The sequence below is a fragment of the Trichomycterus rosablanca genome, chromosome 4, assembly GCF_030014385.1.
Source record: "Trichomycterus rosablanca isolate fTriRos1 chromosome 4, fTriRos1.hap1, whole genome shotgun sequence".
NCBI lineage: Eukaryota > Metazoa > Chordata > Actinopteri > Siluriformes > Trichomycteridae > Trichomycterus > Trichomycterus rosablanca.
The window spans coordinates 32,945,825-32,971,493 of NC_085991.1; the positions used below are offsets into that span (position 1 = coordinate 32,945,825).

General features: G+C 37.6%; 2 protein-coding genes across 4 annotated transcripts; both read left to right on the top strand.

Moving 5' to 3' along the window:
• Positions 1-284: 284 nt before the first annotated feature.
• On the top strand, positions 285-7,356 carry LOC134311583 (transmembrane protein 272-like). Of its 3 annotated transcripts, none has more exons than XM_062993231.1 (6): positions 285-382; positions 930-1,083; positions 2,233-2,339; positions 4,610-4,660; positions 6,802-6,993; positions 7,092-7,356. In XM_062993231.1, exons 3-6 carry the CDS (start codon positions 2,273-2,275, stop codon positions 7,307-7,309), a joined length of 528 nt encoding a protein of 175 aa, XP_062849301.1. In that variant the 5' UTR covers positions 285-382; positions 930-1,083; positions 2,233-2,272; the 3' UTR covers positions 7,310-7,356. The 3 variants fall into 3 exon arrangements, with proteins under 3 accessions (XP_062849301.1, XP_062849300.1, XP_062849299.1); XM_062993230.1 differs by having other exon boundaries at positions 2,253-2,339; XM_062993229.1 differs by lacking the exons at positions 285-382; positions 930-1,083 and having other exon boundaries at positions 1,370-2,339.
• Positions 7,357-11,397: 4,041 nt separating this feature from the next.
• On the top strand, positions 11,398-15,565 carry LOC134311584 (transmembrane protein 272-like). The gene is made up of 3 exons (XM_062993232.1): positions 11,398-11,445; positions 12,959-13,135; positions 14,834-15,565. Exons 1-3 carry the CDS (start codon positions 11,412-11,414, stop codon positions 15,046-15,048), a joined length of 426 nt encoding a protein of 141 aa, XP_062849302.1. The 5' UTR covers positions 11,398-11,411; the 3' UTR covers positions 15,049-15,565.
• The last annotated feature ends 10,104 nt before the right edge of the window (positions 15,566-25,669 follow it).

The following is a 25,669-nucleotide window of genomic DNA, read 5'->3' on the forward strand; positions in this document are numbered from 1 at the left end:
TTTATGTTTTGTTGCTTAGCAAAATAGGAAACACATTTTCTACAAAAAAGACAATTACTGTTTTTTGCTGAATTCATTGTATCATTGGGAAAAAAACATTAAAACATCTTTAAAACATATGGCACATTTGATATTTTATGTTTATTTTTCCCACATTATGTTAAACTCTGTCAAAATCAATACTGTGCACTATTTATAAAAAAAAAAACCTGTTCATCTTGTACTTCAAGTTGCAGAGTGAAAAGACAACTACATGAAAAGGCATGACTGAGTACAATCATAAAGCAGCAGTCACCGTCTTTGTTATTGTACCTGTTACATATAGACAATTTGCACTTCTGAATAGGACTGCACTCAGGAGGTCAGACAAACTTAAAAGCTGGTGAGTAAATCTTTACTTTTCCTTCAGGTGTAGTAAAACAGAAAAGTGGTGTCAAGGCTGTAGTTAAAGTTATGACTAGATGAAGTTACAGTTTGAATACGAACATTTTCTTTGTTGAGACTGTCTGTTTCAGCTGCACTGTTTGCAGTTTGCTCTTTGTGTTCTGCTGGCTAAAAGCCTTTTTATTCTGCTTCTGCTCAAAACGAGGACAAAGTTGAAGAGAAAGCTTTACTAAAATATAAAGCTTGCTTACAGGAACACAAAATAAATATTTCAACAGGGCAAAGAAAAGATTAAAGAAAATGACAGAACTATTAAAAAATGGTGATGCCACTAGTTTAAATGGATATGTCTACAGCAAGTGAAAAAGTAACATACTAACATACTAAAATATGGGAAGACTGGAAAATGTCTTTTAAAACATCTTTAAAACATATGGCACATTTGATATTTTATGTTTATTTTTCCCACATTATGTTAAACTCTGTCAAAATCAATACTGTGCACTATTTATAAAAAAAAAAACCTGTTCATCTTGTACTTCAAGTTGCAGAGTGAAAAGACAACTACATGAAAAGGCATGACTGAGTACAATCATAAAGCAGCAGTCACCGTGTCTTTGTTATTTTACCTGTTACATATAGACAATTTGCACTTCTGAATAGGACTGCACTCAGGAGGTCAGACAAACTTAAAAGCTGGTGAGTAAATCTTTACTTTTCCTTCAGGTGTAGTAAAACAGAAAAGTGGTGTCAAGGCTGTAGTTAAAGTTATGACTAGATGAAGTTACAGTTTGAATACGAACATTTTCTTTGTTGAGACTGTCTGTTTCAGCTGCACTGTTTGCAGTTTGCTCTTTGTGTTCTGCTGGCTAAAAGCCTTTTTATTCTGCTTCTGCTCAAAACGAGGACAAAGTTGAAGAGAAAGCTTTACTAAAATATAAAGCTTGCTTACAGGAACACAAAATAAATATTTCAACAGGGCAAAGAAAAGATTAAAGAAAATGACAGAACTATTAAAAAATGGTGATGCCACTAGTTTAAATGGATATGTCTACAGCAAGTGAAAAAGTAACATACTAACATACTAAAATATGGGAAGACTGGAAAATGTCTTGGAGTCACACTGGGTCTGGAAATATACTGTGAATATTGGGCTTGAGGCTAAAATATATTTTTGGCATTCAGTCTATTGCTGAGCATAATATTTATATTGATTTCTAAATACACCCAAGTTCAATTTAGAGTGGTGAGTCTACCTACAAGCCTGCTTTTGGGAGGTGGTATAAAAACCTGATGGACATGCGAAGGACAAAACATAAGTCCACATATGCAGGAACTTGAGCTCAGCATTATATATAAGAGATGACAGGCCCATCCTTAAAGTGAACTAACATGATGCTATTTCAGATCAACCAGAGGTGAGCGTAAGGTTTTGTTTTTTTGTTTCTTAAAATTACAATCTAGAATAATCTTTATTATCATAGACATAAGTATTATTTTACATGGAACCTTGGATGAACTGGTTGATGGGAAAATAATATGAATCCATCCATACAAGAATAGTCTACTTTGTGTACATCTGAAGACTAACAAATTCAAGATGTGCCTATTGCAAGAAGCTGGGATTTAGGGAAAGAGGAGGACCAGATCTAACTAGCTTAGATAAGGGATTTACAAGACTTCATCAGAGTATTTTACACATGTCTGTTTTTTTCTCAGTACATGGAATATGTTTGTCAGTGGTAAACACATATGTAAGTCAGATGCATTGACCCATCATGCTTTTCTACAGAACAGTTAGCATTCTTCTATTTGGTGGTTAACTTTTTTATGTCTGGATTTTATGAGATTTGGGTCTCTCCACATAGGTGAAGGCATACATTTCAGCATGGCGGCAGCAGTGGATACACCGCGTCCCCTAAATGTGGTCCCAGCTACAAATATTCCATGCTTAAGTAAGTTTTTCATGCTTAATAGGCAGCCTTTACAATGTAAGCTCTAGATTCTACATAACATTTAATGGATCTGTATTTTCCCTCTTCAGAAGCTAAATAAATCATTTTGCAGTTGTACAGATGCACTATACATATAAGATCCTAAAGTATTTTTATTTAGGTTTTATTACAGACACTGGCCAGGGCACCTCCACAACCCACACATCCAATATAATCTCATGAATTGGTCTTGTCTTTAGTTTTGAGGTTTACATACATTTCCCCCAGTATGCACTCAAATGATTAATACATGTTTTAATGAAAACCATAAAGTACACTTGTTTGTGCGTTGCTATTTTAGGAGTTCATTTATTTTCACTAACTATATCAACCACCCAGAAATTCTAGGCAAAAAGCTGAAACACCTACACCAATCAGGCATAACATTATGACCACCTTCCTAATATTGTGTTGGTCCCCCTTTTGCTGCCCCTTACACAACAAACTGTGATGCACTGTGTATTCCTTGGACCACTTTTGATAGACCGCAGACCGGGAACACCCCACAAGAGCTGCAGTTTTGGAGATGCTCTGACCCAGTCGTCTCGCCATCACAATTTGGCCCTTGTCAAACTTGCTAAAATCCTTACGCTCACCCATTTTTCCTGCTTCTAACACATCATCTTTGAGGATAAAATGTTCACTTTCTGCCTAATATATCCCACCCACTAACAGGTGCCGTGAGGAAAATATAATCAGTGTTTTTCACTTTACCTGTCAGTGGTCATAATGTTTTGCCTTGTTTGTGTATTTGACAGGCTACAAATTCTTTACAAGGCACCACACACATATTCATACTTTCACAGAGAGGGCAAGATAAGAGAAATTCGTTTATTTTCTGCAAGTTTTTGGTAGTTGGGACAAAATCAAAGTACAGATACTGTATAGAAAGAATACAAACCGCTACAGTCCTAAGGGTCCATGTTGTTTTGTGGCACTTTACCAGATCCTTGTGCTCTCACATCCTTGTGTTCCCCTAATTGTTATGACTGGGATGAATGCAGAAATCAAGGTCATTCTACAACAGCGGTGTCAAACTCATTTTCACTGAGGGCCACATCAGCATTATTGTGGCCCTCAAAGGGCCGATTGTAAAGTATCCTGCTGTGATTGCAGTCTGTTGTTTTTCTTGGAGGCTAAATTCTGCATTTATATTGTCCTCCTTTACCACAGACACGGCCTCATAACACAAGAGACGCACCGGTTTCTCTTCCTGAAGCACAAACTTGTTTTCATTTTCATTAAATTTCCTCCTTCTGCTTAATTTTCTTACTTATCTTCTTGTACATTTTGGGATTATGTGTAAATATTTCTTAACATCATCTACTGGCGGGATGTGTCACTTTGCAGGTCACAAAATCAGCATGCATTTTGAGAGTTGCAGTTAATGTAGGATTTTACAGTGTATTTTAAGACAATTGTTCTGCCCTCACTAATAGTTTATCCCCCTTGCTCAGCTAGACAGACAGACAGACAGACAGCTCCCTTCAGAATACAGTCGGTTTTATTTGCTTCCCAGCTGTGTGATACACTGTGTGCACCAGAATGAAGTAAAAATACAAACAATAAAAACAATAAAAAACTTAATACAGTAAAAGCACATAGCTGTAGTCAAGTGTTACATCTGGTACAATATGAGATTTAACCAAACGTAAAATAACGCTAACGAGTTAGCATTTTGTGTAAAGATACTAATTGCTATAGTAACGGTAACAACAGTATTTAATTACGGTAAATTTGTAACTAAAACGCTGTGATATACTCACTAAACATTTACAAACAACTGAGAATATAAACGCCACTACTTACAGATGATGCTTTGGTATTATACTGCAAGATAATTATTTATATTTATTATTATTGTTTACATTACTACCCGCGTTCTTTTGCCGTAAAAGTCACATGGCTTCTCAGCAAAGGTCAAAGTTAGTTGCCATGACTTAATGATGCCAACGGTTGCCGCTTAAAGGCGCAGGTGTCCCATTAAATTATAACCGCGTCTCTGTAACGACTTGAACCATCACAACAATTATACAGTCGTTAAACCTCTCGCGGGCCACATAAAATGACGTGGCGGGCCGGATCTGGCCTGCGGGCCGTGAGTTTGACACCCCTGTTCTACAAGAACCACCAACAGTGACTCTTAACTTGTAACCGTACTATGCACACTAAGGAACAATATAAAATGACATTTTTGTATTAATATGGTGTTGTTTTTTTCTTAACCACAGTATTATCCAAGTCAGTCCTAATGGCTTCAACCATTGCACATATCACTATAGGTGAGTAGCTGTCTTTTTTCACACATTACTATACATGTATAGTACATATACAGTGTATCACAAAAGTGAGTACACCCCTCACATTTCTGCAGATATTTAAGTATATCTTTTCATGGGACAACACTGACAAAATGACACTTTGACACAATGAAAAGTAGTCTGTGTGCAGCTTATATAACAGTGTAAATTTATTCTTCCCTCAAAATAACTCAATATACAGCCATTAATGTCTAAACCACCGGCAACAAAAGTGAGTACACCCCTTAGTGAAAGTTCCTGAAGTGTCAATATTTTGTGTGGCCACCACTATTTCCCAGAACTGCCTTAACTCTCCTGGGCATGGAGTTTACCAGAGCTTCACAGGTTGCCACTGGAATGCTTTTCCACTCCTCCATGACGACATCACGAAGCTGGCGGATATTCGAGACTTTGCGCTCCTCCACCTTCCGCTTGAGGATGCCCCAAAGATGTTCTATTGGGTTTAGGTCTGGAGACATGCTTGGCCAGTCCATCACCTTTACCCTCAGCCTCTTCAATAAAGCAGTGGTCGTCTTAGAGGTGTGCTTGGGGTCATTATCATGCTGGAACACTGCCCTGCGACCCAGTTTCCAGAGGGAGGGGATCATGCTCTGCTTCAGTATTTCACAGTACATATTGGAGTTCATGTGTCCCTCAATGAAATGTAACTCCCCAACACCTGCTGCACTCATGCAGCCCCAGACCATGGCATTCCCACCACCATGCTTGACTGTAGGCATGACACACTTATCTTTGTACTCCTCACCTGATTGCTGCCACACATGCTTGAGACCATCTGAACCAAACAAATTAATCTTGGTCTCATCAGACCATAGGACATGGTTCCAGTAATCCATGTCCTTTGTTGACATGTCTTCAGCAAACTGTTTGCGGGCTTTCTTGTGTAGAGACTTCAGAAGAGGCTTCCTTCTGGGTTGACAGCCATGCAGACCAATTTGATGTAGTGTGCGGCGTATGGTCTGAGCACTGACAGGCTGACCCCCCACCTTTTCAATCTCTGCAGCAATGCTGACAGCACTCCTGCGCCTATCTTTCAAAGACAGCAGTTGGATGTGACGCTGAGCACGTGCACTCAGCTTCTTTGGACGACCATCGCGAGGTCTGTTCTGAGTGGACCCTGCTCTTTTAAAACGCTGGATGATCTTGGCCACTGTGCTGCAGCTCAGTTTCAGGGTGTTGGCAATCTTCTTGTAGCCTTGGACATCTTCATGTAGCTCAACAATTCGTCTTTTAAGATCCTCAGAGAGTTCTTTGCCATGAGGTGCCATGTTGGAACTTTCAGTGACCAGTATGAGAGAGTGTGAGAGCTGTACTACTAAATTGAACACACCTGCTCCCTATGCACACCTGAGACCTAGTAACACTAACGAGTCACATGACATTTTGGAGGGAAAATGACAAGCAGTGCTCAATTTGGACATTTAGGGGTGTAGTCTCTTAGGGGTGTACTCACTTTTGTTGCCGGTGGTTTAGACATTAATGGCTGTATATTGAGTTATTTTGAGGGAAGAATAAATTTACACTGTTATATAAGCTGCACACAGACTACTTTTCATTGTGTCAAAGTGTCATTTTGTCAGTGTTGTCCCATGAAAAGATATACTTAAATATCTGCAGAAATGTGAGGAGTGTACTCACTTTTGTGATACACTGTATATCAGCTATTGATGACAAATTCTTGATGCAGTGCCGTCTGAGGGATCAGAGATCATGGGTGTTTAGCTTAGGGTTGCACCCTTGCCCTTTAGACACTAAAATTCCTTCTAATTTCTTGAATTGTTTAATGATATTATGCACTTTAGATGAAGAAATATGCAAATCCCTTTCAATGTTTCTTTGAGGATCATCGCTTTTAAACATTTTAGTAATCACACATTTGTTGACAAAGACTCTCGCCTTTCATGGATACTGTTTTTGTACAAAATCATGTTTAAAATTATGATTTTAAAATCAAATCAAATGAAGTTGACCAGACAAAACATAAAATATCTTGGGTTCCAACTGTCTGCAATCAAATAAAAGACAATGTATGAAACCAGACTATACCGGAAGTATACCAGACTTGCTCTTATAATCCAATGCCAATCATTTCTTTCTCTCAGGGGCAATATATCTGAAAGAGTGTCCCCAACAGAAATACATCCCTGTGTATCTTCTGGTGTGTGGAGTGTTTAGTGTCATCATGGCCCTGCTCACCTGTCTGCCATGTAATCAAGATTCTGTGAGACTGAAGTTCCTCTGTTCCGCTTGGAACAGCTTGGTGTCTATGTTCCTCTTCTGCTGGTTCATCACTGGTAAGCACAATGAGAAAAAACATTAGAAGAATACTTTTAAAAAATACAATGCAATGTTTATAATATAATTTCTTCCTATTTCCCACTGTCTTTTACAGGCAGTGTGTGGATCTACTCCATCTATCCTCCCAATTACAATTCCACTGTGGCTGCTGTGCCCTACTGCAATAAGACCCTCTATCAATTTGCCTTTTGGACTACCACAGCAGTGTACATTGCACTAGCAGTAATACTTGTAGGAGGTTGTTGTTGTTGTCTTATATGTCTGTGCATATCCAAGCCGGAAGAGGAACCCACAGAAGCTACACAAGCTTGATGGAATCCAGAAAAAATAAAAATATGCTAAATGGCAACAACATTTAATTACGTTTATTTATTCCATTTGTTTAAACTTGTGAATACCTTTAAATGTTTTACCTAAAACTTGGTACATTTAGCCGCTCAGGTGGCGCAGCGGTAAAAAGAAACGTGCTGCAACCAGGGCTGGATTCTGAGAAGCGTCGTATCGAATCCAGCCTTGCTTTACCGGTTCGAAGCTGAGTGGCTATATGAGCAACGATTGGCCGGTTGCTCATGCGGGGGGTGGGACAAAGAACCGGATGTGGGTCTCTCTCTGTCAGAATGCGATTGCGTTCTCTGCCGGCTGATTGGAGGCGCTTACACAGAGATGGGAGAGGGTGCCCTTAGGGTGTGTCTCTCCGCATGCAACGCTAGGTGGCGCCAAACTCGTCAATGTGTGGGTGGCAAAGATGCATCTGGCTGCTGCTCGTGTTTCGGAGGGGATACGGGTTAGCTTCAATCACCTCCGTCAGGGCAGGGTTCGGCATAGACAGAGAGGAAGCACGATGCTAATTGAACAATTGGATGCGCTAAAAAGGGGAGAAAAAGGGGTAAAAAATAAAATAAAATAAAAAAATTCTGGTAATTATGATTTAGAAATTATTTATAACAATCTTTAGACCCTAATTCTATTTTATTTCAGTAAATGCTGACAGTAGATGCTGTGCAATGATTGTATTTTTAATTTATTATGTAGTTGTACAACAGTCTCCAAATCACTAAGGTGTAGTTGGGTATGACATGGTATAGCACGGGTTTATCTGTCTAGACTGGTTAGACTGATGTAGTGCACCTGCATCTTAATGTGGACATGTAGCCATAATATGGACATAGTTCCACAGGGAACGAAGTTCCCTTGTCTTTATAGGAATAAAAACATCAGGCTTCTCTAAGTCCGCAGAGGCAGCAGCAAAGAAATGTACATACAAGAAATAAAAGAAATGTTCATTCATATAATGACACACAAAACAAGGGTCCAGCACTGCTAAGAGCTCCTTTACCTTTCTTGGCCTTGGAGAAACTGATGACTGTAAAAGCCCATTATAGCTAATCAGACTAGACATAGGTGGGAAACAAAGTGCTTAAGTTGGTGTGTTTATGCATTAAAAAGACACTAAGGTCAGTGATTCTGGTTGCTGGTTAGGACGGGGAGGGTTTGGCTCTTTGGCAGAGTAACTCCTTGTGTCATGTTGGGATATCAATAGTCACACAAATATAGTTTATAACTGGTTATACAAGTATTATTTATTGATTGTTGAGTTGTTTTGTTTAAAATGGAAGAACTATTTAAGTCCCTTTTTTAAGAGCGTGTTTAATTTAACTCTTATACTTTCTCACTCCGATTTAATAAGGAATTTATCTCTGGATGATAACTAACAAATTGCATCTCACATCAGTACATCAAAATCAGCACAATATGGTAGACCAGGAATATCCTCAATAATTTGGGGAAAATCTGCAATAAGAGTTTTACTTCTGATCTAAAGTCAATGGTCTCGCAGACCCAGGTTCTTTTCTATACGTTTCCCTTTAGCCTCAGCCATTAACAGTAACACTAAACGAATTAACGAAACAGCAGGATGATTTTTAAACTTTTCTGCCATCTCCTGGTTACCTCAAATCTCGATCAGAACTGGATCTTTTTTGCTCTTTATGAATAGTGTAAACTTCTTTTTCACTTAAGTCTCATTAGACCAAAATACTTTAAACTAATGTTTTTGTCATTTTTTTAAATGTAGACTTTTTTGCAAAATAAGGATCACAATGGAACAATGTGTCCAGATGTTTCCTACGCAGAGAGTGTGAGAGCTGACTGAACAGGAAACCACCACAAGTCTTGCACTTTTTTGCTGTATGTGCAGAAAATACTCTTGCTCAGCTAAATCATGGGAAAGCTTGGTTGACAAAGGCTAGAGAAGGAGGAGTCAGTTTTATAAATAGGAATCGTGCCCTACAGAGAAACACACTTCTGCATGCAGCTGCCTGTGTGTTTGTGAGAAGTGTCCTGAGCTCAGATATTACTTTTACCAATTTGTGTTTGAATTCTTAATAAATCACTTCTCTTGGCTAATCTGTATATGCCCTTCTTTCCTGGGTAAAAGAACACAATCAGCATTGATTTATAATCATCGCCTTCAGTCACCTCTTTTGTTTAGGTTGACTTAGGCAGTACAGCTGTTGTGCCATATTTTTTCAACCTTTCACTATGGACTGATTGAGTTTTAATACATGTTAAGTGCATTTAAGATTTGTGCTTAAATCTGTACCCAGTTCTGTACCCAGTAGAAGTGGGTCTTATCCAAAAGCTGTTTATCTGCCTGCCTTGTAATCGATTCAATACGGAATTGTCCCTTTTCCATCTGAAATAGCCTGGTGAACGGCTTTTTCTTATGCTAGTTTATCCCTGGTAAACAGAAAAAGATGAAATTGATGAAAAGGTGAAATTACAGAATTTCTATGTTGAGCCTGGTTCCATTCAAGGTTTCTTTCTTGTAATATGTGTGTGTTTTTTTTCTTCTTGCCACTGTTGCCCTCAGCTTGCGCATCAGGGATTTTGGTCCTTGAATCTGTAAAATTGTTTTCAGACAATGTCCATTTAAAAAAACTCCATACAAATAAATTTTGATTGAAGGTGTGTGAATGTGGAAAAACTTGCTCAGATCAGAAAGTGAAAGGACAGACTCTCTCTTAAATCTCTTTTGAGTCTTCATTCAGCAGGTAAGAGAAAACTCACACACACAGTGAACATCATATGCATAAAAATATGATGTAGACATGCTATTGTTACAATATTATTAATTACATTTTAATGATATTATTTCAGTACCTCATATATTACACATTGATATTACACATAGGCAATAATGTGAAGTTAATGGCACCTCCTGTAAGTTCTCATATGTACAACCCCAAATCAAAAAATGTTGGGACAGTATGGAAAATGCAAATAAAAATGCAGTGTTCCTTACATTTACTTTGACTTTTATTTGATTGCAGACAGTTTGAACCCAAGATATTTCATGTTTTATCTGCTCAACTTCATTTCATTTGTTACTATACCTCCAGTCCTGTATTCAGGCCTGCAACACATTTTAAAAAAGTTGGGACGGGGCAATTTAGGGCTAGTAATGAGGTGAAAGAACTAAATAATGATGTGATTCCAAACAGGTGATGTCAACAGGTGATTGTAATCATGGTTTGGTACAAAAGCAGAATCCAGAAAAGGAGGCTTTGATGAGCAAAGATGATCAGAGGATCTCCAGTTTGTCAACAAATGTGTGAGAAAATGATTGAAAGGTTTAAAAACAATGTACCTCAAAGAAAGATTGGAAGGGATTTGCATATTTCTCCCTCTACAGAAAAAATATCATTAAACGATTTAAGGAATTGGGAGGAATTTCAGTGGGTAAAGGCCAAGGGCGCAAGTTTCAGCTGAACGCCCATGATCTTTGATCCCTCAGACGGCACCTCATCAAGAACCGCCACTCAATAATAGCTAATATATTATCACAGGCAAGGGATTACTTTGAAAAACCTTTGGCAAGCATTACAATACAGAGTTACATGCACGAATGCCACTTTAAATTTAACTATGCAAAAAAGAAGCGGCGTCAACTTCTTTGGGCTCGGAGGCATCTAGGATCTTCTTCTGATTTGGGGTTGTATAAAATTAGTGATAGTTTTCCTACCATTAATTTAAAAATATGACTTGCAATTAAAATACAAACTTTGCTGATTACATTGGTTAGACAGTCACTGGCTAACATGTTATTTATCTTATATGTTAGTAGTTGGTGTTTAAAAGTCTTGTGCTTTGGGTCTCTCTTTAGGCTAGATAAAATAGTAAAGATCAGCATGGCAGATTCAGATGAACAGGGTTGTTCTCCATGTTCATGTAAGTAACCCTTAAACAAACAGCCATAAAGTTACTCTGAAATTTTAACACTTTTACACAAAGTTATTTTACACGCTGTAAAGAACGAAGCATTTAGCGCTTCATATTAAAATGTTTACATTAGAAATTTTTACTTAATAATGCTGTTGTTGTTGTTTTTTATGCAGTGCTGATCAAAACAATCATGTTCATATTATGCATCTTCCTGATTAACCTAGGTGAGTATTTGTCTCCAGGATTCATTCTTGGCAATGTTCACATTACCTTTTGAACTGGAATTAAGATATATGAGAGAGCAACTGCTGATGAACTCTATCCACGATTTTCCTGAACTTTGACCTTTCCCGTGATTCGTAGCTGAAGCCGGTTTTTGACTTCCGGTTACAGTGTTTACGTTCTGAACGACAGAAGTAGTGGTCATTCGTAACTGGTTTTTTTTAACAACCATGGCCAAAAGCACTCGGTGGTTGAATAGTAAGTGTAGAGCGACTGTCTCTTTATGCATTTTGTTAGACGAGTGCACTGTGTACCCTTATTCCCTCCTCTCGGTGTGTTGTTGGAACGCACCCTGCTCACTCGCATGTTCCGTGTCTCTGCAAGCTGATACTCCGAACAATAAAGAAGTTTTGTTTTAGTTAAAACCGAGTCCTTTCTTAATTCCTAGCACTCGACAGTAAGGACATTTTAAGAAGCTGTGGTGACCGTGTTCTGACAGTGCTCCACCCTTCCACGCTTACAGAGTGGGTAGATGACATGAGGTTAGCTATATTGATATAAGTGAACCATTTCGTCTTTTCCGAAGCTGTAGACGGTGAGGAGCTACAGAACTATAAAAGCACAGAGGCTTACATGCGTAGGAATTGCTGAAGGTAAACATCAGGCGTGGGTAATGCTGAGGGAAAGTGGAGTAGTGGAGACGGTGGGTTACTCGTGCATTGCAGGGTTAGGGAAGTTGTGGAAGGTAGGGATGAGCCGAGGAACATTCTAATAGCTGTGAAACACTGGAAATAATAAACGATGTATCACGACTGATTTGTTGATTGTTTTTACTTCTACAACAGTGTATACTTATATTGGTTCATGAGTGGATGTAAAGCAGGAAAGGGGAGCTGAAGGGACAGAATAAAACGCGTTGCGTTGTTTAATTTACTAAAACAATGAACTGGGAACAACAAACAGGGTATTTACACCCGTTCAGTATTCACTTGCACAAGCCGTGTCTGTCTGGGTGTCCGGATTTAAATGTTATTTGTCCAATTTCTGCAACGCTCTCTAAAATTTTGGACTATACAAAGTGAAACTGCATTATACGATATTATAAATCTTTTATTATTATTTAATTAATAAATATTATATTATTGATATAATTAATATGATTATGATTATATTATTATGGAATGTAAAGCGTAAGGCGCAGCGCACGGACAATGTTTACAAATCCGCTGGTGTTCAAAGCACGAACTTTCCAATAACAGCTTCAATTTCTTTGAGTTGTTGTGGCACCCGAGAGCGACACACGTCGAGCCCGAGCTCATATTTGAACCATGTAGTCCTTACCAAAAGTAGTTTAATAATGTTGTAGTTAGAACTACAGCAAATCTAACGCGACCGGAAACGAAAAACAGGCAAACGGAAATATGGGGGTGTCATGGCAGCCCCCATTGTGTTGCCAGGAAAATCGTGGATAGTACTGGATTTTCTTTACTATTTTTGTGTATTTCTTTTTCTCAGGTGCAAAATACCTAAATGAGTGTTCACAGCAGAACTACATCCCAGTTTTTTTGATTGTGGGTGGAGTGTTTGGCATTATCATATTTCTGCTCAGTTGCCTGACCTACATTATTGGTTTTCTCTGTCTCATCTTGAACTGCCTGGCGATCGCTTTTAGCATCTGTTGGTTCATCACTGGTAAGCGGAGCACACATAAAAAAAACCGTACAAATGTGTGTTAATGTCCAGTACGGACGTAATGGCTACATGCCACAATCTTATACTCATAATCAGATTTATAGCTACACATTTACAATCTTTAAAAACATTAAGATCAATTCAGGAGTGAAATGACTTGTTGAACTGTAACTTGTAAAAGAACAAAACCAATTAAAAAATATTTTCAGCATGATTTCAAGCATTTAATGATTTATTCATTTTTAAATTAGCTTATCGATTATTAATTTGTTGTGCTGAATTTGTCACCTATCAGAAACACCCACAATCTGGTCAGGGTCCCATGGCGTCAAAGGACAACACACTGTCACTCTTTATTTGCTTCAGTGGGAGTCACTATGAAGATCTTGCTTGTTTTCTGACAAAGGCAGCATTCCTAGATAATCTGAAGAGGTTTTGAGAACAGGTGGTCCTTCATCTAAATAAGAACTTGGTATTATAAATATTGTGGTGAAGTATTTAAAATGTAAAATTATTCTACAGCCTATTAAACAATGTATTGTACACTGTTTATTATATTTATGTGTAATGTATTTATTAAACATATGAAAGAAGAGAAACAAAACATCAGAAAAAACATAACCAGGTACAGTGACAGATTTACATACCGTATATACTCTCTTTTCTACACACTTTAAAAATGAAAACCAGCTAAATAATTAAACTTAAATCAATCAGGCAATTTTACATACATTGTTAACAAAACAAAACAAAACATCAGCAAAATGTTTAAACCTAATTAAAATTTTAAAAATTGCCTTTCGTACTTTCACCCACCAATAATAACCAATCCACCTACTGCCACTGTACGTACATTGTGTAGCAACAGTATTCTGATAATGACTGCCAATCATGTATGTGGAGCAAAGAGTTTGCCTATTTTGATTGTGCATAACGAATATAAAAAGCTGTATGAAAAGCTTCATTTACATGGCCCTTTGCCTAAGGCTAACAATTTGTAATTTTGCACGTTGTCTTTTTTATGCATTTACCCTCAGGATATGGTCGCCGTATGAACGTATTATAATTTCTTGATATTGATACAATAAACAATATATTATTTACTTTATTTTTTACAGTAAATATTAATACATATATACATGTATTAATCCATATCCGTATATTTATATTAATACAGTAAATAATTTATTATTTACTGTATTAATTAAAGCACACAAGCAAATCCACCTCTGAGTGACTCAAAAGAAATAAAATTAAGGTTTTGAAGTAGCCAGGTCAAAGTTCTAACTTGAACCTCATTGAAATACTGTGGCAAGACCTTAAACAGTCAGAGTAAAAAAATCTTTAAAGAAGAGTGGACCAAAATTCCTACACAGTAAGGTTCATTGCAAGTTATCACAAAGTGTGGCACAATCAGTTATTAGGTTAAGGGGTGCGATTCTTGACAAAGAGGTGTGGTTTTACAAGGTTGGTCTATATTTAAGATAAGATTCCTTTATTGATCCCCATTGGGGAAATTTGAGTGTTACAGCAGATCCAGTACAGTGTAAGTACAGTAAATAGAGTAAATAAAATAGAGTGGAATAAAATAAAAATAAAGAAAGAGCAAGGAAAAGTCCTTTAGAATTGTAACAGAAAATAATAACTGAGACATTTGAAGTGCCATTTATTAAATAATCATTATTTATTCATTTGCAGGCAGTGTTTGGATCTATACCATCTACCCACCCAACTACAACTCGACTGTGGCTGATGTGCCCTACTGCGATAAGACTTTATACCAATTTGCTTTCTGGATAACTACGCTGGCATATGTTGTATTAGCAATAGCGTTTTTGAAAATCTGTTGCTTGGCAATAATCCTGAAAATAAAAATGGGAAAAAGGGTATCTACAGAAGAGACCGGAAACTGACAGTGTCAGTTGCTGATTTAATATATTTGTTTCATGCTAGTCCACTGTACTATACATCTAGACAGACATGTGGGGTAGGGATCCTCTAGATTTCTGGGTTTTTCATGGGCTCTCTTTTCTTCAGATATAAAACAGCCACAAAGATCCATCCTTTTCTCAGCATTTTCCACATTTTGTTAGAATTTCAGTGATTTCCATGTTCTATTGGAATTTCTCTATTGCATACCTTACTCGTGCTGGCTGAGAAGGGCCACGGACTAGCACATGCCCTTCCTCCCACTTGTCAAGACAAAGATTATTGTCGTTGTCTTGACATGTGTGAAGACAAACATAATAATCAGCTGTCAAACTAGCCTTATTAATATAATTTTATGTATTGTTGATTACGTGCCAATCTCCCACACTGTCCAACAAGCATAATGTCTGTGTAGGCTGAATTACAGTTGAGCTGTGATAGGAGATCCTTGATTACAGCTGAATGTAGTGTGTTAATAAAAGCTTTAAAACCTGCCTTTTATATCCTGCATAGACAAAATATAATGTTATTGTGAATTGCATTAAGGCATATTAGGTTACATATTTGGTTGACATTAGGTTCTGTACTATCTAACCCACAGTATATGGTTACTTCTCTTAATTATGCTCAGCCACACCTCTTGTTAATGTGTATAATATCAATTCTATGAAATAAATCACTGAAAAACTGTTTAAGGAATAAAATGTCCAATAAGCACATAGTCAGATGTCTACATACTTTTGACTATATAGTGTATGTCCCTTTTTACCTTGAGCTTTTGGTTTTAATAGCCATTTACAAGATTTGACCTGGTGCTGTTTTTACATTACCAAAGAAACCATACAGCTGGTGTAAGTATATTTTAACCCAGCAAAAAAGTACTTTTCTGGGAAAGCCCAGAATACATTTATAAAAGAAGAGGTATATGTTTAAAACTTTGACTCGCATACAAAAAAGAGTTACAAAAATGACAAGATTTCCATGACCTACATGCCCATTTACCAGTGTACAGTGGGGCCAAAAAGTATTTAGTCAGCCACTGATTGTGCAGGTTCTCCTACTTAGAAAGATGAGAGGGGTCTGTAATTTTCATCATAGGTACACTTCAACTATGAGAGACAAAATGAGAAAAAAAAAATCCAGGAAATCACATTGTAGGATTTTTAAAGAATTTAATTGTAAATTATGGTGGAAAATAAGTATTTGGTCACCCACAAACAAGCAAGATTTCTGGCTCTCACAGACCTGTAACTTCTTCTTTAAGAAGCTCTTCTGTCCTCCACTCGTTACCTGTATTAATAGCACCTGTTTGACCTCGTTATCTGTATAAAAGACACCTGTCCACAGCCTCAAACAGTCAGACTCCAAACTCAACCATGACCAAGACCAAAGAGCTGTCGAAGGACACCAGGAAGAAAATTGTAGACCTGCACCAGGCTGGGAAGAGTGAATCTACAATAGGCAAGCAGGTTGGTGTGAATAAATCAACTGTGGGAGCAATTGTAAGAAAATGGAAGACATACAAGACCATTGATAATCTCCCTCGATCTGGGGCCCCACGCAAGATCTCATCCCATGGGGTCAAAATGATCATGAGAACGGTGAGCAAAAATCCCAGAACTACACGGAGGGACCTGATGAATGACCTGCAGAGAGCTGGGACCAAAGAAACAAAGGCTACCATCAGTAACACACTACGCCGAGAGGGACTCAAATCCTGCAGTGCCAGGCGTGTCCCCCTGCTTAAGCCAGTACATGTCCAGGCCCGTCTGAAGTTTGCCAGAGAGCATATGGATGATCCAGAAGAGGATTGGGAGAATATCATGTGGTCAGATGAAACCAAAATGGAACTTTTTGGTAAAAACTCAACTCGGTGTGTTTGGAGGAAGAAGAATGCTGAGTTGCATCCCAAGAACACCATACCTACTGTGAAGCATGGGGGTGGAAACATCATGCTTTGGGGCTGTTTTTCTGCAAAGGGGACAGGACGACTGATCCGTGTTAAGGGAAGAATGAACGGGGCCATGTATCGTGAGATTTTAAGCCAAAACCTCCTTCCATCAGTGAGAGCATTGAAGATGAAACGTGGCTGGGTCTTCCAGCATGACAATGATCCCAAACACACCGCTCGGGCAACGAAGGAGTGGCTCCGTAAAAAGCATTTCAAGGTCCTGGAGAAAATTTGTGGAGGGAGTTGAAAGTCCGTGTTGCCCAGCGACAGCCCCAAAACATCACTGCTCTAGAGGAGATCTGCATGGAGGAATGGGCCAAAATACCAGCTACAGTGTGTGCAAACCTGGTGAAGACTTACAGGAAACGTTTGACCTCTGTCATTGCCAACAAAGGTTATGTTACAAAGTATTGAGTTGAACTTTTGTAATTGACCAAATTTTTTTTTTTTTTTTTTTTTTTCTCATTTTGTCTCTCATAGTTGAAGTGTACCTATGATGAAAATTACAGACCTCTCTCATCTTTCTAAGTAGGAGAACTTGCACAATCAGTGGCTGACTAAATACTGTATACTGTAAGCCCCACTGTATATAAACTATTGACTTGACAAGATCCCATCATCAAGAGTACATATTTTCACTGCTGATGTACCACAAAATAGCCACACCAGATATCACTGGGAAATAAGGTGCAGGTGATAAATGACAAAAGTCAAAGTAAAGAATTGGAACATTTTCTAGCTTATGAATTGATATTTATATATTGTCTTGCAGTTACAAACTATGCTTGAACATTGCAATTTTAAATGAGTGATGCGGGCACTAATATATTTACAGCTTAAATACAATGGAGGTGGGTAAATATTTGCCACAAAATATCCAAATCTTCCATAGTTCACATTCTATTAAAATAGCGATTATTTAATTTCAGCCCTGTTTTTAACCAGATTATGTACTCACCTTGTTCGTACAACATGAAAACAAACCAGAGGATGTGTTTCATCACAGTGTTTTATAATTTGTACATAACATTTGTTACTGAATTGTCAATGCCAAGGCAGACATCCACAATTTTTGAGGGAATTAAGGTAAGATTTTCCAGGTCAATAATTAAAAAAAAATTAACAAGAGAATATTACCCATACTCATAAACATTATTTCTTTTTTTTCAATATTTAAAAGGACACACTGAAAAAAAAAAGTTTTAATTAAAATTAAAAGTATTTGACAAAGACCTAATATAAATGTAATTTTTAATGTAATTTAAATTTAAGTTTTGTTTCGTTACTAATGTTTTTATTTATTTATGTATGTATTATTAATAATAATACATATCAGTTATTAATAATATCAGCTAAAGATTACAGCCCTAACCTAGACAAACGTAATATTTGTTGTCTTAACTATAATTTTCTCCTGTTATTTGGACACGCTGGATTTAGCATTGAAGCGTCTATTCTATTCAACAAGTATGTACTGTATCTCTGCAGACCGGAGAACCGTGAGTAGGAGGGGCTTATACCGCAAGTGGGCGGGTACCCGCAAGTAGGAGGGGCTTGTGCCGCAAGTGGGCGGATACCAGCGAAAGAACGTCTTTGCAAGACAGTGTCCTAAAGGAGTAGGGTTCAATGAATTTCCGGTCTTAACCCACTATTTATGCAACTTTCACATCGGAAACATAATAAAAATACAATTAAAATAGTATATGTTACCTGTTATTGTTCAAATATCATTGTCAGGTACAGGTTACAGGTACAAGTTAAATAAAATGCATTTACATTCTGATTTTGGATAAGAGGCATTACTAAACAATATTAGTAATAGCATACACCAATCAGGCATAACATTATAACCCCCTTCTTGTAAATCTAAAACCCAAATAATTAACCTTTAAGAGGTCCTTAATATTCTAACACATTTGTCCCTAAGTACAAAAAATTGCGTCTTCGCAAAACTGCTGTAAAAATATTATGCATGAATATAAAACTTTTAAAACTACTTCTGCCTGAAATATACATATCCAAGATTACTTTTTTAAACCTTTTAAATGCTGGTATGTTTACATAGCACCATTGCTTTTTATTGAAAAAAAAAAAAACTAAAATAATTTCCATAAAATACATTTCAAGGAGCATTTGATTCTGTTATTAGGCCCTGAGATGGGTCAATGATTGGCAGCAACAATGATTTTGGTGCATTTTTTTTTTTGCAGATTCAGATTAAAAGAAAAACTCACACTCAAGGCCAAAAAATGACTACTTCCCAAAAACTGCTGTAAAAATATATATATATATAGGGCGAGAGAGAGAGAGCGAGAGAGAGACAGAGAGACTTTTTACTTTTAAGATTATTTATTATAAAAGCATTATCTTATTTGAGATACCAAGAATAAAGTAAATAATTACACATAGAATTATATTATATAACCACTTTTCTGTGCATCACCATGATAAAAAAAAATGGGTTCTTGAAAATATAAAAGCATCATGTATATCATATTAATTCTAAAAAAACCACACATCTCATAATTCCGACAGAATTCTATTAAAAACACCAAATTGAACCATCATCATCAAAGGAGCATAAAACTTCGTCCTGAGCCCAAATTGAGCAGAAGTCCTGAAGTTTGTTTATTAATTTAAAATAAGAAAACTCAATTCTTAGTCTGATTTTGATCAGAGTTTTTAGCATTGTGTCAGCGTTCACAGTTCCTGTTCCTTTCAGTTTATTTTTTCTTGTTAGCCAAATGGCTAGCTTTGCTTGCCCCAGTATAAAATTTATCAGACAAATTTTCTCCTTTTTTCTTTTATGATACATTGGTCCAAAAATAAAAAGATTGTCCGTCAGCAGGACCTCGAGGCCTGACAACCAGGATGTGATTGTCTGGAGCATGGTTTTAAGTCTAGGGCATCTTAGAAATAGATGGTCAATGGTTTCCTCCTTTCCAAAGAAAAGACATGACGTTGATATAGCAGGGTTGAGGTGAGCGACATGTCGATTGGTAGCTATTGCTTTATGTACAATCCTCCACTGTAGGTCAGCAGTACGCTTCTCTATTGGAGGTTTATACAGTGTCCTCCAGCATCTTTTTGGGGAAGATCCTGATGGCAACAGACTCACCCAGCCAGATTCTTTTACCCCTGTAAGAGAATTCTGGTGCAGTACTTTTACACTCACCATATATAATGCTTTTTTGGAGGCACTTTCCAAGTCTGTAAGTTCCAGAGTGTTTGATGACAGTAATGACCCTTCCTCAGGTTGGTTTTCTATTGCTGCTGAGATAAGGAGAGAAGGGAATGGTTCACAATGTTCTTCCTCCTCTTCCTCCAGAGCCTGTCTGAAGGTTGGTGGTAGAGATGTAATCACCTCTCTCATCATTCTTTGTAGCAGACGGCTGGACCTGATCTTTGTTTTGGTGCTCAGTATGCTTATGGGCTTCCAAGTTCCACCGGCCCTTAGGCTGCCGAGCTTGTTAAGTCCAGCTTTGAGAAAACTGTGGCGTATACTGTAGGATCGCAACATCTCTGTCTGTAGCATCGGGTTAAAAAACAGCGGTTCTTCATTAATACAAAAAAGTGGATGTATTACAGCTCTAGTGCTCTTGAGCACAGATGACCATGCTTTTAAAACTGACTGATAAAAGCTGGAGGTTTGGGTCAGTCTCATAACTTTCAGTTCTTGTACGAATAGATGTTTATGCTTAGTAAATGTGTATTTTATTTATTTCTTGCTTAGTAAATGTGTATTTTATTTATTTCTTGCTTAGTAAATGTGTATTTTATTTATTTCTTGCTTAGTAAATGTGTATTTTATTTATTTCTTGCTTAGTAAATGTGTATTTTATTTATTTCTTGCTTAGTAAATGTGTATTTTATTTATTTATTGCTTAGTAAATGTGTATTTTATTTATTTCTTGCTTAGTAAATGTGTATTTTATTTATTTCTTGCTTAGTAAATGTGTATTTTATTTATTTCTTGCCTAGTAAATGTGTATTTTATTTATTTCTTGCTTAGTAAATGTGTATTTTATTTATTTATTGCTAAATGTGTATTTTATTTTTTTTGCTTAGTAAATGTGTATTTTATTTATTTTGCTTAGATTTTCTATATTCTTATTGTACAGTGTCCTTGGGTGTCATGAAAGGCGCTTTTCAAATAAAATAAATTATTATTATTTATCATATCCGGCATTTTCCACGCGCTGTAACAGTTGGCATGCTGTTACATTCCATGCAAGTCCCTCAGTATATAAGAATCTTTGGGCTGTTTGTAATCTGAAGGCCTTTATGCGGCTAGGAAGGTCGATTAGACCCTGCCCTCCTTCCTGTCGAGAAAGATATAATACAGGAGCCCGGGTCCAGTGCTGTCCACTCCAAAAAAACTTGACAAGTTTCTTCTGTATTTCTCTTATAAGGCAATCTGGCGGTTCCAGGGCTACAAGTTTGTGCCACAACATTGATGCCACCAGGTTGTTTGTGATGAGCACTCTTCCCCTATAAGATAGCTGGGGAAGGATCCAGGTCCATCGAGAGAGTTTTTCCTCCACCTTTTCGACCACTCCTTCCCAGTTTTTGTCCTGGTATTCTTCTGTTCCTAAGAATACTCCCAAATATTTAATTCCTCTTCTACCCCACTGTAGGTTTTCAGGTAAGACCGGTGGCTCTTGATTTTGCCACGGCCCTACAAGAGCAGATTCCGATTTATTCCAATTTACTTTTGCCGAGGATGCTGCTGTATATTTATTAAGACAGTTAGTCAGAGCTTGGACGTCATCTTGTCTTGTTATGAATACTGTGACATCATCAGCATAAGCTGACAACAAGCTTTTTTTGTGAACCACACATACTGAGACCTTGCATTTCAACTCTTAATCTTTGTAATAAGGGTTCAATAGCCAGGCTGTAGAGCTGGCCTGATAGTGGACATCCTTGCCTTATACCACGCTGCAGCTCAACAGGACGACTAAGTCCTCCCCCTATTTTCAGTAACGCTACAGCACCGGAATATAAAAGTTTTATCCATGCTAAAAACTGATTATTAAAACCAAAAGCTTCAAGAGTTTTAAAAAGATATGTATGATCAACTCTGTCAAACGCTTTTTCTTGATCAATAGATAATAATCCGAGACTTTTAGGTTTCATTCGACACAGATCAAAAATATCCCGAACAAGGAAGATATTGTCCATTATGCATCGTCCTGGTACACAGTATGTCCGATCTGTATGAATTAAAACCTCAATGTATGTTTTAAGTCTGTTAGATAAAACTTTTGATAAAATTTTATAATCTGTGCATAAAAGTGCTACAGGTCTCCAATTTTTTAAAAGATTAAAATCCCCTTTTTTAGGTAAAAGAGATAAAACTGCTCTTGTACAGCTGACCGGAAGCCGTCCATTATTAAAAGACCAGATAAAAACATCATGTAAATCTTTTCCTATTATACCCCAGAAAGCTTTATAAAATTCAGCATTAAGACCATCGATTCCAGCAGCACGTCCTGAAGATAGCTGTTGTACAGCCTCGGAAAGTTCATTAAAATCTATGTTTTCCTCCAGTTCTTCAGCTTGTGATGGGCTCAGTCTTGGTAAGTCCTGTAGCAGTTCATCTCTGCAGATTGGATCTGTAATGTCCGCCGAGTAGAGTTCAGAATAAAAATTCAGTGCAATGCTTCTCATTTCATTCATGTTTGTGGTTAAAAGTCCATTTGGATGTTTTAGGTGCAGCATTTGGTTCTGTGACCTTCCTCCTCGGTTTAGATTAAAAAAGTAAGATGTTGGAGCATCCATGTCTTTAATACTGGAGTATCTGACCTGAGTTAGAGCTCGCTTTGCTTGTTCATGAAGATAAAAACCAAGTGCTTTCTTTTTCTCCTTCCAGCTCCTTGTTTTTTCTGTGTCATCACTTTGAATTATTTCATTTTCTAGTGCTTTAATTTCTTGCTCTAAGTCAGCTAATGTATTTTTTTCGATTGTTTTTTTCTGATCCACATATTGTTGACAGAAAATTCTAATGTTGGTTTTTCCTTACTCCCACCACGTAGCTAGACTCTCATAATTGCTTTGGTCTAATTTCCATTTTTCCCAAAAGATCTTAAAATTATTATAGAAATGTTCATCCTGTAATAGTTTTGTGTCAAAGCGCCAAAGTGGTGTTGGTTTCACCTTCTCCAACATATTAATATCTATTGTTACTAACTGAAAATCCACTCGGGTAAAAACAATTGTTAAAAAACTTGTTCCTATCTTCTTTACAAATATAAAAGCGATCCAGTCTTGCAGCGCTTACTCTATTTTCTGTTATTTTCATCCATGTGTATTGTTTGACATCGGGGTTCTGCTCCCTCCAAGGGTCTACGAGTCCCTGAGCTTTGATTAATGTATTTAAAAGCTTTAATGAATTGAAATGAGGTTCTTCTCCAATACGATCTTTTTTCTTTAAGTTTATCCAGACTTTTTATTCTATCTGCTCCCAGATTAGGCATATAAACGTTTATTAAAAGGAAAGCTGTATCTCTAATTTTTGTTTTTATCATTAAAATGCAGCCTCGCTCAATTTCTAAAACTTCAGTCTTAGTTAAACTTTGTTTCTGAGATATTAAAATGGCAACGCCAGCAGTAAAATTTGATCCATGACTTAAAAAAGAAAATTTATCCTCCCAGAACTATTTTAATTCTGCTTCATTTTCCTTATCACTATGTGTTTCCTGTAGGAGAACTATATCTAGATTTTTTTGTTTTATAATTTCTGATATTATAGCCTGTTTATTTCTGTCCCTACCTCCATTAATGTTTATAGTTCCTACACGCAACTTATCCATGGAGATAAGATGAGATAAAAAGAGAACAGAAGAAGACAGTAAAAGGGAAGATAAAAACCATAGTGTGATTTAAAACCCATAATTTTAGCAAGATTCCTTTGTTTCTTTCATTTCTTTCCGCAGCTTTGTCACGAACTTTCTTAGTCTATATCTTTTCTGCTGACTCAGTTCAGCCATTGTTGCACTCTGTCTTGCTTTTTCAACATATTTTATGAATTTTTTGACATCTGGAAAAAATTCCATAACTTCTACTGTTTTCCCAAAAGTGTCATCCAAAAACTCGTTTAACTCATTTACTGAATAAAGCTTTTGGTCCGTCCCAGGGAGTGATACAGCCTCTGAGATATCTGAAGCGGTGTCATCCTCCATTATCTCAGATTGAGTATCGGTTTAGTCAGGTTTTATGAAATATTCTAAACCTTGAAAGTCATACTGAGAGGGGGGTCCACTCGTGACTTCCCTGACCACCACCTCACTTTCCACAGAGTCATTTCCACAGTTAACATTAGTATTCACAATTCCAGAGTCATTATTACCAGTTTTAAAACTATTTGTCACATTTTCTATTTCATTGTTATTTTCAACCTGTCTATGCATAACATTTCTATTGTCATCAGCATTATTCACAACCTCTGCCACATTTTCAACATTGCTAATATCTTGAGTACTTCCAGACATAGAGGCCTTCACTGAAGAACTCTGGAACTCGGATGAGTTGCTCTGAGCTTCGGACCCAGTAGAACCCACTGTCTGCTTATTCAGAACTTTAGCTCCAAATACAGAGGGGGAAGGAGAAATTTCAGCTCCTATCCCTGTGTGATTTACACCTTGAGCAGTGTTCTGCTCAGTAGTGCAGTTCACACCCTGCCAGGCATTCTGCTTACTTTGTTTGGGCTTTGACCCATCTTCCGCCTGTGCAGTGCTAGGCCCTGCCTCTGTGGCCCTTGTTTCAACTCTGTGTGGGCATATGGTTTTTAAATGCCCTAGATCTCCACACTCAAAACATTTCATGTTTCCAGTACTGGCATACAGCATGAAGGATCTACCTTCATGCTTTACTCTGAATGAAATGTCTAAAATGGGTTCTTTTTCCAGAACCATGAGCACAGTTCTCCTGAATGACACCATCTGCCCAAGGTCTGTCTCCTCATAGTTCAGGTGCACATTTCTTATGCCACTAACTATTTTACTATTTTAAGTTCACGCTCTATCACCTCGTTTGCAATAAAAGGTGGACAGTTTGAGATTGTGACCCGGCTTGATGTGGATACCAGCGGTGAAACAATAATAAACTCATCACTTACCGTGATTCCATGTTCCACCAGCTGATCCACAAGCCTCCGCTGACTAACAAACACTACGACCGCTTTATTCATCCGTGATGCGGCCACCATGTTTTTGTTCCCGATTATTCCCCCCATTGCGATAACGACCTGCTTTACTGTGATCTCGGGGCTCGGGACGCACCGCACACCGTGGCGGAGTGAGAGCGGCTCAGCCCCGTCTCCATGGAGCTCCGCCATGTCACTCCGCCGCGGGGCTTCACCCCACTCACACAGGACAAAGTTTATCAAAGTTTGTGATACACTTGTTTATTTAAAAAAATATTTGCAAATATTTATTGTTTATCAAGTGATACACCAAAAAAGTGAAAAAACCGAAAAGGTAAACAGTCGCTCTCACACACGCTCTTTCCACGCGCCCCTCACACACACCTCCCAGCATGCACCAGAGAGAGAGAGAGAGAGAGAGAGAGAGAGAGACGGCCTTTCCCAAACCGTTCCCTCCTCACTAACACTCCACTACAGGGTGACACTCCATATGAAGTCACACTCTGTG